At 40.8% G+C, this 13701-nt stretch overlaps 1 protein-coding gene across 7 annotated transcripts in view; it reads left to right on the top strand.

Annotated features, from left to right (window-relative positions):
- Positions 1 to 12135, top strand: part of ARHGEF6 (Rac/Cdc42 guanine nucleotide exchange factor 6) — a 128451-nt gene extending 116316 nt beyond the window's left edge. For 4 of the 7 annotated variants that reach the window (XM_058291291.2, XM_058291293.2, XM_058291296.2 and 1 more), the window contains 7 exons: positions 1 to 126; positions 1695 to 1715; positions 2905 to 2998; positions 3932 to 4021; positions 6640 to 6739; positions 8527 to 8581; positions 9750 to 12135. In XM_058291291.2, coding sequence (XP_058147274.1) covers positions 1 to 126; positions 1695 to 1715; positions 2905 to 2998; positions 3932 to 4021; positions 6640 to 6739; positions 8527 to 8581; positions 9750 to 9890 — 627 coding nt within the window. In that variant the 3' untranslated portion in view covers positions 9891 to 12135. The remainder of the gene's footprint in view (positions 127 to 1694; positions 1716 to 2904; positions 2999 to 3931; positions 4022 to 6639; positions 6740 to 8526; positions 8582 to 9749) is intronic. The other 3 variants (XM_004457503.5, XM_012524751.4, XM_058291295.2) reach the window with 2 other exon arrangements.
- Positions 12136 to 13701: the final 1566 nt, after the last annotated feature.

Here is a 13701-nt window from a genome sequence, read left to right as displayed (position 1 = left end):
TCTTTTAGCTCTACTGGACACCCCCGAGGACCCTTGGAGCCTCCTCAAATTATAAAACCGTGGAGTTTAAGTTGTCTACGACCAGCACCTCCACTTAGACCATCAGCAGCACTAGGTTATAAAGAGGTAATTTTGCTACGTACAGTATAAAATGCTTCTGACAAGCTAATTTTGTAATGAATTACAAATAGTTCTGTGGGAATGTTCTAGAATTTATGACAGGTGATACATGTCAGTCAGTCTAGTATTGTTAGACTCAGTGATTTTGATTGCTTAATTTTCCATTTCCCCCGTTGTCCATTTATGACTATTTATTGAACATCCATAGGGTTTAATGTGCACTGCCTGTTATTGAACATCCATAGGGTTTAATGTGCACTGCCTGTTTCCCCAGTCTTCTCCTAAAGTGCCTCTTGTTTGCCTTTACAATAATTATGATAATTCTATAAATTAATAATGGTGTCCACATACCTCAAACAAGAGCCACTTTGTTAGAGTTGATTTTCCAATCAAGGAAAACAAATTCTGCATTTTGGATCTTTCAACCAAATCAGTAAAGTGATATTTGCTACGGTTGGGGAAGGAAAGGATTTAATGAAAGGACTGTTTTTTGAAAAGAGGCTTCTCAGTGACAATCCTAGAGAAGAACATTTGATATTTGGATAGTGTCGGGATTTCATGGTTTGTTTGCTTGTTTCTTCTCAAAGTTGCAGTGAATAAATGTCAGTCACTAGCTTCCATAACCATGTGGAATATTACCTTTTCCATCCAAACAGCGTTTTTCCCCCATAACCTATTTCTTGTCATCTCAGATTTCAGAAAAGCGTTCATTTACTAGTAATTATTCTTTGAATAGGTCTTGTTGACTGAAGATTAAGTTTGTGACAGTTATGGAATGCATTTTAGAATTACGGTGCAAAGGCAGCTTATATTTCTATACCCAATGTGTGTTTTGATGAATGATATAGACTTAGCTCAATTTAGAATTAGTTTTGATTTAACACATCATGTTATTGTTTTGATTAATCATTGCCTCTAGGTCTTAGTGCAGTAAAAACTAGAAAAGCATTTGGACCCTTGAGGATTTGGATCTTTCCAAATGTATATACATACATGATAGCAGAAAAAACCCTTGAGCTGAATCTTTCTGATATGCCTATATTTAGTATTTGACCAGGAAACAGTCCCACAGATTTGCTTTGGAAATTGATCTGTAATTTCTGCAATCAGCTGGTTTTCTTCTTTGATCCCTAAACCAGGAGTGACACTTCAGTTATCTAAATGATAACTTTTTAATGATGGATGTTTTGTATTAGTCAGTTTCTAAATTCAAATTAAGGTGAGCTTGAAGGGTAAAGGTAACTTAATCCTTCACATAACTAATCTATTAAAACTAAGGCATGATCTCTTTGTTTCTGCTGGGGAAGAGAGTTATTAATATATTCTTACTGTGTAGTGTGTATTTCAGTTATTTTCAGCATTTGTTATTCTGCACAGAATTGTATTCCTTGGGCTTTTGCATGATGGTATTGCACCTGAAACTAATGTGGGAAATGTGATGATATTCTTTCTATGTAATTTATGATAACACTAACATTTCAAATGTTGTTTTAGAATTATTGATAAATGGATTTGGTCATTATAATCATCGACCTCTCACGCTCATCTTCTCTTTCTTTACATATTCACTTTAGAGGATGTCTTATATCTTAAAGGTAAGGGTAGAACGATATCTTTGGCTTACAGTGACATCATAATGCTTGTGCTGTAACCTTTAATGAATGAAGCTTTCCTCTTATGCTTGTTTTGCCCCTCGTTACAATTGGTGGCTAAAATATGAAGATGCAATTCTGACATGTAAGTACTTTCTTTAAAAAGCAGGCTCTTGTGAACTATGTAAGAAAATGTCATACTACCTTAAAAAGGCCTGTTTTCTTGTGTTTTTTTTTAATGCTGTTGTTCCTGTTATTTGTTATGTGTGAGTTTTTCATGTCTGTTTTCAAGTCTAAGTGGATCACTGTGGCTAAGTGGAAGAAATTACATGATTTATTTCATATATTTTTAAGGTACTAGTTATTATCCATGCATCACATATATACATTGCATTGGAAAATGGGATAAGATGACCACCAGGGTTGTTTTTTCCCAAGTCTAAGATTCTAATCTGTATATTGATAATGAGCACTTTTAGACCTGCAGGTTATTCATATGGTGAAAGCAAATTCATTAATTCATAATGATTTTATCCACTAATTAAAATATAGCTTTATATATGTATATTTAAACTTGGTTGCAGGTACATTATTCTAACCCAAAATTATTTATCAGGAGATCCTTCACTTGGTTCTTCTCTTTGACCTTGGGGAAATTACTTAGTCTCCCTGCCTTCATTTTCCCATCTGAGAAATGGAAATTATATACTTCTTTTTGGGGCTGTTGCTAAGAAAAAATATATAAATAGTTTTGAAGTTTTTTTTTAAAAAGTAATGTACCCCCCATTTAGTACTTACAATTATTATTTAATTCCCTTAAGAGTGCATCAGTGGGGAACATGAACTAAGCTAGGAATACTGAGATTTCTCTAAGGTTGACATCCAGTCTCTGCAGATGGTACCCTAAAGGCATTTGGCCTCTCAGAGAATCTGCTGCATCTTCAGTAGGCACACTCCATTCTTATTTGCATCCTTATGGCAATTGAGAAGATAATGCCATTGCCTCTGTTTTATTTAACCTTTTAGAGTTTATTGACACCATTCTCACTGTGTAGAGTATGAAATTTTGAGTCACTCCTATCTGAGACTGTCAAAATAAAGAGAGAGGTAGTCTATTTAAAGTTCATTTGCTCTTTTTAGTATTGTTTTTTGGAAAGAGTTTTCATTCATTGAGAAACCTTTATCCTTGCAGGAGTCTAGTAAAAGCCCCAAAACGATGAAAAAGTTTCTTCATAAAAGAAAGACTGAAAGAAAGCCATCGGAGGAGGAATATGTGATTAGGAAAAGTATGTGTTTTTGTACTCTCAGCAAATTAATTATGGATGAACTAACCTAAGGATTTTTAAAAAGCAGATGATCACAGCAATTAGATCTCAGCATCAAGTTACATGTTTCTGATGCCGGAGATATTTTCCTGTACAGAGATAGATTACATAGATCTGAAGGATGAAATCCTTCTGGAGGTCTAATGTTCAATGGTGTTCTCAGCTAGCCAGGGAATCAGCCTGCTGACATCTAGAAACATGGCTTGATTAGACCTGGACTGCAAAGTCAGTAAAGTAACCACTTTGTGCAGATTTGGGTCTAAGACTGAACAAGATACTTTGGGACACATGTTAAGGAGTAAGTACGGGTCAATCCAAGATAAAGTTTGGATAAATCTTTGCTTGAATCCAGCTTCTGCATCTTTCATTCCTCATCCCATACCCAGGTGTGCAAATTAGCATGTTAACCAGGGTTCTACCACATGGTAATTTCCAGAATGAGTTGAAGGAGGGGGAGGGATTGGGGTAAATTCGTGGTTTTATGGGTTGTTTGGAAAATGGGTAGGTTAATGGGGGAGAGCTTCCTAGAGAAGATGAGCCTTGAGATGCAATGGAGAGGAAGGATGTGGTATATCGGATGAGAACTGAAACCAACACCATGCCTTGTGCTGTAATTGTGCCTTCCAAGAGGTGGCTGGCAAGACCCCCAATTTAGAGCTCTGGGCTTCATGAGCAGATTGGTCTCCATGCTGAACTCACTGGTGCTGATCCCAGTGCTGTTTGGGGATGCCTTCACTCTTGCTCCATTATGAGCCTTGGATGGCCTTTCCTCCTGCCTTTCAGAAACACCACTGGTCAGAGAAGCCAGTGCCTGAGAATGGGATGCATGATATCATTTTGAGGGTCAAGAGGCATCCATTGCTATGAAAAGTCATTATTAATTAAATCTCACAGGTACAGCTGCTCTGGAAGAAGATGCTCAGATTCTTAAAGTGATTGAAGCCTACTGTACCAGCGCAAATTTCCAACAAGGCCATGGCTCGAGTAGGTTCCCCCAAATTACTTTCTCTAGTTAACGGTGTTTCTTTTCTTTTTTTTTAATGAGCATTTATTTTTATTGTATTTTTTGAAGCTATATAGATCATAAAAAATGTTACATTAAAAAATATAAGAGGTTCCCACATCCCCCATCCCCCATCCCCCCACTCCTCCCACATCAACAACCTCCTTCATCATTGCAGCACATCCATTGCATTTGGTGGAATGCTGGTGTGGGTGTTAATGGGAGACACATGGTTGGGAGGGAGTTCTCCAGGGCATGTATATAAGGTATATAAAAATGTTTGGATATTCGTTGGGTATTTCATAGTAGTTACAGTTACAAATGACAACTTGAGGCAGTGCTGAGCTCCTAGCCAGGGGAGCTCTGTTACATTCCCCAAAGAAACAGCAACAATCCTCCAAGTGCAAGGGCAAAGACCACTGAAGACTGTTTCTTTTTGACTGCTCACTGCCTCTTGGGAAAAGAGAAAAGCAACCCAGATGGGTTGCAGGGTGTATAAATCAGAAGACTTGGTGCAAAGTCGCCGTGCAGGACTGCACTGCATCTTTCAGATAAGGTGGTTTTAACTACCAAGCAGTATGTTTACCCACTGTTTCTTTTCACCCAGAGAGAAAGAGAGATGAAAGAGTACAAAAAAGTTGGAGGTGATAGAAATGAAAACATTTTTAAAAAGTCATTTTCCTTTGAAGTACACAGATACTTTCACCAATACTAGTTAGGAATTAAAGAGCCCAGAGAGTTCCTGCGCCTGTGAACTGATGCTAATCTCTTCTTATAGGCAGACTTGGAAAGGAAGTCAGAATACTATCTTTGATCAGCTGCATATTTAAGAGAGCAATGCTTTACCCAACTGAAGTTGCAAAGTTGTTCTGAAAATCTGGAAATGTAACTGCTTAGCAGAGGTTCAAAATGTATAAAGTCCATCAGGGCACTATTAGGTGAGGGTATCTCCCTGAACCCTTTTCAGGCTGCAAACTGAAAGTCAGATGATGTTTTCTGATTTATCCTTGTGCTTTTGAAAAGCCAGGTCACAGTAATTGTGTCTTTTGTCTTCCTTTCTTATAGAGATCCAGGAGACCTTTTGTGAGGTTTTTGCATCTGCATAGGAAATGAATACTCCATAAATAGTCCATTTTGTACAGTCAATTGGCCAATCCCTTGAGTGTGGATGGGTTTTCTTAGGTGGACTGCCTTGACCTATTCCTTCAAAGAAACATGTCTCTAAGACTGTCACGAGGAAAACATTCCATGTGAAGGTTGACTTGTGACCATCTCTTCATGAGGAGATGAAATTTTACTGATCAAACCTGGCTGTGGCTTAGGATGTGACTGGCTGAGAACAGACTTTGAGGAGACAGGAGAGAAAAGCAAAAGTGGTTTATACCATAAAAACTGGGAAAGAGAAGACAAGGAGATACACACCAGAAAAAAGCATCCCTAACACAAATGGAATCTGATTTCATACGCCTTCCCTTCCCACCCCCTTCTTTTCATGGGGCAGGTATTTGGGCCGGAAGAGCTACAGCTTCACCTCTCCTCCTCTTTAGCCCACCTTTTCCCTGTGCAAAGTGTCTAGCAGAGTAATTGGCATACAGAAGGCATTTTATCATCACGGTGTCCTACCATCCTCTATCCCTCACTAGCCAGAAGTCCCATTTCTCTAGACCTAAGGGCAACTGGTTCTTTCTGCGTTCAGTCAGTTGGCCAATCTGTTTCCCACTTCTGAAGCACCTACAAAGTGCTAGGCCCTGTGGAAAAAAAGCATATATCTGCCCTCAGTAAAAGGGAGGAGAGTGAGTGAGAGTAGTGAGTGTAGACAACTCTGAAGGAACTCAGCTCAGAGGAGAGGAGGGCTGTGGCACAGGGAGACTGAAGATCAAGGGAATTAAGCTTATTTATGAGCTGCAAGAGGAAGGATCCGGAAGTGAGGGGGTGGTTCGGAGGTGCAGGATTGCTGTTTGGTAGGTCCCATGGAGACCATCTGAGCGAGGGTGGTGAAGACACCTACATCTTAGATACGGATGTGATATCTCTCAATCTTGCTCTTCCCTTGACCAAAATGGGGTCAGTCTTAACCAACCTACCTTACGCTCTAGGACTGTAAAGAGAACAAACGAAAGGGAGTGGTGTTTCCGGACCCTTAGCACTGTGTCCCAGTGCCGTGCAACTCTCTGCATAATTTTTACTAAGAGCGTATAACGCCATAGCATACGTTGTGGTGTGCCATGCTCTGGAGATGTGCCGGGGCAGACCAAATAACTGGCCAGCTCTTTGTTCTGGGAGAGGCAAAGCAGGAAAGTACAGGAGTCTTGGCTCAGGCCAGGTATTACCAGCGGCCTTATTATGTTATTTCTCTGAATACAGAATGTACTCCCCTCCCCCCCTTCTTGACTGAATCAATATATTTGGCCATTTACAGTTCTTCATGGCAGGAAGATGTAGTCAGCAAATGTTGGGTGTGTGCACCCTGGGTACAAAGTTGCACGATGCTACCAACAACAAAGACTCATCAATAACCATAGTAGAAAGGAGCTGACACCTTAAATAGTCTTTGCTAGTAACACTCCCTTCTCCTCCCTCTTGCTACCCCTGTTTATAGGTGCTCGCAAAGATTCTGTTCCACAAGTCTTACTCCCCGAGGAAGAGAAGCTCATCATTGAAGAAACCAGAAGCAACGGCCAGACCATCACTGAGGAAAAGTGAGTGGAGCAGGCTAAACCTTTGCTCATTTGTCAGGAGGCTGGAAAGGAGGTTCTGGCAGGGCAGTGGGGCTCTTGCAAAGCCTACACTGAAGGATAGACCCTCCTCATGATTTAATGTGGCCCTTCTTAGCTGGATATGTAGATGGTAGCCTTAGGAGGAAGGGCCAGAGGAAAGAAGATGCTCTGAAACGGCTCAGCATGGTGGCTGCTGCTGAAGCCAGCTCTCCCTGTACAGCAAGGTGCATATGAGGTGCCTGCAGTGGTCGTAGCACAAATTTCCCTGCCCAGAGGGATGTGTCTTTGCATTTATTGAGTCAGGCACTGGACTTTTTACATACTTGACCTCATATAAAATCCTACAGTGATTTGGTGAGATAAGCATTACTTTCACCACTTTTACAAATAAGGAAACTGAGGTTCAGAGAAATTATGTCTCTGGCCTGCCTTTGCACAGTAGTGTGCATGACCTAATGGGGGAAAATCAGGTTAAGTACCTGATGGCTCATAAAAGAAATACAAAGTAGTCAAATAATTCATTTGCTTAAACTTGAGTCATTTCTGAAATCAGGCTTGAATTTGCATAGAACAGCATATTTTGAAGTGCTTGGCATTGTCAATGTATTTTTACATCTGGTGTATGAAGTGGTACAGCATAATAAGCTCTTGGTCTCAGGAAAATAGTACTGGTTCAGTGCCCAGTTCTGCGACTCACAAACTGTGCGACCTAGGGCAGGTTCCTTTATCTCCCTGTGCCTCAGTTTTCTCATCTGTAAAATGGAGATAATGATAAGGCTTTCAGGGTTGTTCTGAAGTTAAATGGAAAAACAAGTATAAAGACTTACTTATACTCATGGTAATCACTCAATAAATGATGATAGTTACAATAATAATAATAATAACAGTTATAGTTCTGTGAGATTTTCGGGGAATGTGGTATTGTCCCATTTTGTATGTAAAGAAACAGACCAACAGAGGATGAGAAGGAAACTGGTTGCCCAAGGTTAGAAAGCTAGTAAAGGGTAAAATCAGAACTGGAACCCACATCTCCAAATTCCTTATCCAGGGAGAGAGCCAGAGAGGAAAAGACTGCCCCACAACTCTGGGTACTTTAACCTTTTTTGGCAATATATGTACATTTCAAGAGGGTTCTTCCAGAAACAATGCCCCTGATTTTGTGCCATGTTGGGTCATGTAGGGTCAGATCAGTGAGAAGGGCAATGTCATAGCACAGATGTAGGAGAAGCAGGGTCTTGTGGTGCCTCTTACCATATGTTGGGTGATATTCATTCCTGCCTCAAAGAGAGAGAAATCTGTACAACACAACATTATACTATTAACTAGAGTCCATTGAACGATGGACTCTACAGTTACAGTACAATTATTATCATGCTCTTTCATGAATTGTAACAAAGGTACTGCACTAATGCAAGGTGTTAATAATAGGGTGGTAATATGGGAACTCTGCCTTTTAAGCATGGTTCTTCTGTAAACCTACCATTTCTGAATAAAACAGGACCTTGTCATGAACCCTAGTCTCTTATTTTGAACTCACCTGAGCGTGAAGCAGTGGCAAAGGAGTATAGAAAAGTACAATGATATGTATAGCATTTGAATGAGTCCATGTGGTAGGAACCATGTACAGCAATAACTGTATGGTTCAGCTAGAAAGTCTACTGCTTTGCAGGATCTGTATTTTTATAAATACAGATTAAGTATTACTTATTGTTAAGTATTACTTCTTTAGTGCCAGCAATTACTCTCTGAATTTGATCTCTATGTTCTAGGAGCCTTGTTGATACTGTCTATGCCTTGAAAGATGAGGTCAAAGAACTGAAACAGGTAAGAAAAGATGAAAGTCATTTTCTTGGACTGTAACAGAAGCACTCCTTCTTCCTTGTCATATGCTGGTAGTAGCGGTTCTTAGGAAAGATCCAAAAACAAGGTGGTGAGGTGGGGATTTATATTTTCCTTCTGTTTTCAAGATGGCTGGTGTTGATTTTAAGCAATTGGCCTTGGGTTTAAATGTCTAAGGCTTGCCGTATTCCTATTTGGAGGTTCACAAAAGGGTCCCAAACTTAGTTATGACATCTGTAAACAGGATTTAAGAAAAGATAAGTCATCTATGACTGTATAAGAGTAAACCACACCATAAACCATGGTTTGTGGGCACCTCTGAAGATGTGACCTGGTATTCCATGGTGCACTCTCTTCCCTGTGGATCATGGATCTCACCAAGAACTTGTCTTCCACTGTGTTTGAGGTCTGACTGGACCTGGTGGCAGGGTAACGGATGGATTGGAGGGGAGAGACCAGGGACTGGAAGACCACTTAGGAGGTTATTACAAAACTCAGGGTGAGACATGACGAAGTCCTGAACTGAGGCAGTGCCAATGAGGCTGCAGAGGAAGAGAACGAATGTGAAGGAAGGTACTTTACAGAGTTAGAACCTATTGAATATGACAGCATGATGTTGGGATTCATAAAGAAGCAGGGATGAAAAAAGAGGCATCTTACTTGGGTATCTAGTTTGATATGGTGGTGTCACTCAGGGAGATTGGGAAGCACTGGAAGAGAAGAAAGTTGGGGTGATAGGGGAGATATTGACTTCAGTTTAGGGCATAAAGGGTTTGAGGTGTCTGTATCACTTCTAGGTAGAAGTGCCAAGTTGGCATTTAGGATTGTGGGGATGGTGCTCAGGAGATGAGTTCAGTACCAGAGAGACTTGGGAAACTTTTTAACAGATACTTAAGTTGAAGGAGCAGAAGCATGAAGTGAAGAGAGTGTTGAATGAAAAGTAGACCAGGACCAGAGCCATAGGGAATGCCGGTATTGCAGGAAAGATGAGTACAAAGGGGTAATCAGAGAGGTAGGACAATCAGGAGGCTTCATCATCTTAGAGGGATGGGAGGCTGAGGAAGGAAAATGTAGTCAGTGGTGAAAGCTCCCACAAGGATAAGCAGGAAAGGGTCATTGTGTTAGCACTCAACAAGTTCTTTTCCCATCATAGGAGAACAAAAGAATGAAACAATGCCTGGAAGAAGAATTGAAATCAAGAAGGGACCTAGAAAAGCTGGTCCGGAGGCTGTTGAAGCAAACAGATGAGTGTATTCGGGCTGAGTCCAGTAGCAAGACCTCGATTCTTCCATAACCATCACTGTGCAGCTGGGCAGAGGGTGCCTTTGGGACACACTGAAATGTCTGGCTGGATGATTTGACTCCGTTTGCTCACTTCTTTGGTTTTTCATTTTGTGTTTTATCCTTTCTCTCTTTCTCACATGTGTGCGTGTGCATTTGCTTGGGTGTGTTTTTGTTTGTTTGTTTGGTTATTGGTTGGTTATTTTATTTTACGATGGGGAAAAACAGGAGGTGGTGGTAGAAGTAGCCCCAGAATCTGTTCCATTCTATAACAAAAGGAAAGCTAATGCAGGCAAGTGACTTCAAACAGTCTTCAGATGGCCTTCAATTCATAGTGCCTCTGTAACAACCGTTGCCCTGGGGTCTCTTTCGCTGGACTTATCTGCTGTCCCAAAGCAGCTGGCCAGGATTTATTAATTGTGAACCTGACTTTTTCCCCAAAGATTTCCTTTACCTTGAAACCCATCATTACCCATATCTAGCAAATCTGTCTGATGATCCTGCTGCCCTTCCCTTGCCCATCATGTGCCACCACTCAAATTTTTTTACTGTCCTTTGTTGTCTATAAAACTAAGAAAAAATGGTAGTACCCTTACTCCTTTTATTTGTTGGTTTACATTTTAACCTGGAGAGGTAGAAGGTGTGGTCGCCCACTCCAACACCAAATCTATTTGCAAATTTCCCTGGACAATCCTTCCTTAAGCAGCAGAGTTGAGCATCTCTTCATAGTGCATGATGGGTTTTTCCATAGCCTTCTGACTAATAGGTTAGTTTTATATTTCCCCAGGGCTCCTAGCCAACCATATTGAGCAGTGTGTAAACCTAGTATGTGTGCTTTGCTTACTTTTAGAAAATGTAATTAGACTGTGAGAGTTACTTTGTCTGCATTGCATATTCAACCTGCAATCATTCATCCTTCAAAACCATCTGCATTGAGGACACATAATGTGCCCTAGCAGACAGCTTACTTACATTCACTTTATTTCATGCCCATATATGCTGTGAGAAGTTGTAATATTCATCAGCCTCTTCAAGTAAGACTCTAAGCATCATTTGCAGAAATGTGCTGTTGATCCAGTTTGTATATCCAGAATGAAAAGCCCCTCTTGTAGCTGTATGCTGATTACTAGTGAAGCTGATTATTTGGAGCTGGTTCATTCAAGTTGCTCATTAAATCAAGTTGGCAACTTTGTAAATATCCCAGAAATGAGCACTATGAGAATCCGGATTTAGAAGTGAGTTGCTGAAGGGCAGCACACATCTAAATTCAGCACAATTGAGATTCTGCCCAAGGCTCTAGGACAGAGCAGTGCACCACCACCCCTGTCCCCAAAGACAGGTGAAATTTGGCCAAGTGGGAAGATCGCTGGAAAGAAAGGCAAACGGCCCAGGGACTGATCAAAGTTGTCTTCCAGACACATTTAATGGATGCCTGCAAATGTGGGTTTTGCAAATGTTTAGAAACCAAACTTGAAGCTTGAAACCCCCAGCTTGCAGAAGGTGTCCTTTTCCTTTCTGATTCTGGGGGTCTCAGTGTTCCGGAGCTACACGATAGGGGGCTGTTGTTTGCTTGAACACCATCCACAGGAAGTGGATTCTTCCTGCATTCCAAAATCATTCCATCACACACAGCAGTCTTTGGGCTGAAGAGTGAAGAAGATTTCTGGGAATGGCTGTTCTCTTTTTAAACACAGCAGTTTAGGTATGAGATCCTTCACTTAAAAATTTAAAAATGACAGCAATCACTCAGATCTTAGGATCTGTCCTGTCTGCAGTTATTCAATGGCTTGCAATAAATACGGCAAACTATATCCATAGGAAATATTTTTTTGTGATTGCAAAAGACTTTAATTGATAAGGTATAGGATTGCTTAAAATACTGAAAAGTCTTTATTTTAAAGTGATGTGTACATATGCATGTTTGGAGACTCGGCCCTCCTGATGGGCAGCCCTCAGTACTTCTAGGTATTGATGCTTATGCAGAGTGGTGTCACATGCTCACACACTAAACAATAATATAAAGGAAACGAAGCCATGTTAACCTGAGAGCGGTGTCTCCATAGTTGTGTTGTTTACAATACTCTGTAAATGGGTTCCTGTTACCCTGTAATTAAACTGCTTTCCTTAGAGGCCTTTCAGTTCCTCTTCTGTCATGTCCCTTCTTACACAAGTTCAATTTTTCTAACTTGTTTTTATTTTGAAGACTTTTAAAATGGACATTTTCAATAAATAAGAATAACAATGCTTTCTAAAATAAATTCCTTGTTTCTTTTTTTTTCACTAGCTGGTGTGCAGATGGATTTCTTGTGTCCGGTCAGCTTCCTCTCCCATTTTCCTCATTAATCACTCCACTCTCTTCAGACCCTCTAGCCAGTCTCTAACTTCTACATGTGGGGCAGATGTCTTTTGTTCCCTAACTTTATAGAGAAAATGTATGCCATGAGAGAGAAACTTCCTTAATTTCTCCACCCCTCTCCCACTGGCTCCAATCAGTACTGAATTTTATTATGGAATGATTCACATTAGTTTCTAACTGAAAGCAAGAGAGATTTATTTACTTTCCTAACAAATAATGCTTTTGCTTCTCGCTGTAAAATTCAAATCTGTCATTTGTAACGTTACCTGGCTAATCTAAACATTAACATCTTTAAAACCATAATATCCATTGTGAGCTGGGGTTCCATATTGAATGATTGGCCAACAGTGATGGGTGGAGCCACCAGGGAAAGGAGCTCAAGCTGCAGGAGCAATTTTTTTCTTTTTAAGATTTATTTTTAAAATTTTATTTCTCCTCCTCCCATTGTTGTTTGCATTTGCTGTCTGCTTTCTGGGTCTGTCTGTTGTGTGCTCTCAGTGTCTGCTTGTATTCTATTTAGGAGGCACTGGGAACTGAATCCGGGGCCTCCCATGTGGGAGGGAGGCACCCAACTGCTTGAGCCCCATCTGTTCCCTGCTTGTTGTGTCTCTCATTGTGTCTCCTCGTTGAGTCATCTCATTGTGTCATCTTGTTGTGTCAGTGTGCTGTGCTAGGCCATTGTGTCAGCTTGCTATCTTGATCATCTTCTTTAGGAGGCACTGGGAACCAAACCCAGGACCTCATGTGGTAGACCGGTGCCCAACTGTATGAGTCACATCTGCTTTCTGAACATGGGTGTTTGATGACTTGCCACTGGGCTCCAGACACTCTGGAGCAGGTGAGCTCTGAGGAGGAGGAGGATGTTCTCTTGATCTTTAGTCTTGCCCCCATTCCTCTTTATACTTTGCAGGATTTTGTCAATCACCGATATTCTCTAATTTGATCACGGTTGGAATGCTGGTATCAGCAATCAGGATGACATTTGCCCCACCTCTAGATAGAGGTGGGTGGGGACTCACAGATAAAAGGCATGGCAAAGGACAGAGTTGAGGGCTTTTAATGTTGGAGTTTTAATGTTAGGGTTTGATGCTGAAGCCTTAAGCTGGAGCCCCAGGAAGTAAGCACAGAGGAAAGAGAAGCAAGCCCCAGGAAGGGAGGAACCCAGGAAACCTGAACCTTTGCAGCCGTCGGCAGTCATCTTGCTCCAACATGTGAAAATAGACTTTGGTGAGGGAAGTAACTTATACTTTATGGCCTGATATCTGTAAGCTTCTACCCCAAATAAATACCCTTTATAAAAACCAACCAATTTCTGGTATTTTGCATAAGCACCCCTTTGGCTGACTTATAAAAACAGATAACTTCTGATGAGGAAATTAAAAGTTGATCAGAAATGCACTCAAGTTCTCCATCATTTATTGGGACAGCTTTTGCCAGTGTTCAAGTGAGGAGCAATTGTCATGTACTA

Source organism: Dasypus novemcinctus, chromosome X (assembly GCF_030445035.2).
Source record: "Dasypus novemcinctus isolate mDasNov1 chromosome X, mDasNov1.1.hap2, whole genome shotgun sequence".
Taxonomy (NCBI): Eukaryota; Metazoa; Chordata; class Mammalia; order Cingulata; family Dasypodidae; genus Dasypus; species Dasypus novemcinctus.
The sequence above is the reverse complement of the archived record's forward strand: the minus strand, read 5'-3'. Positions and strand labels throughout refer to the sequence as shown.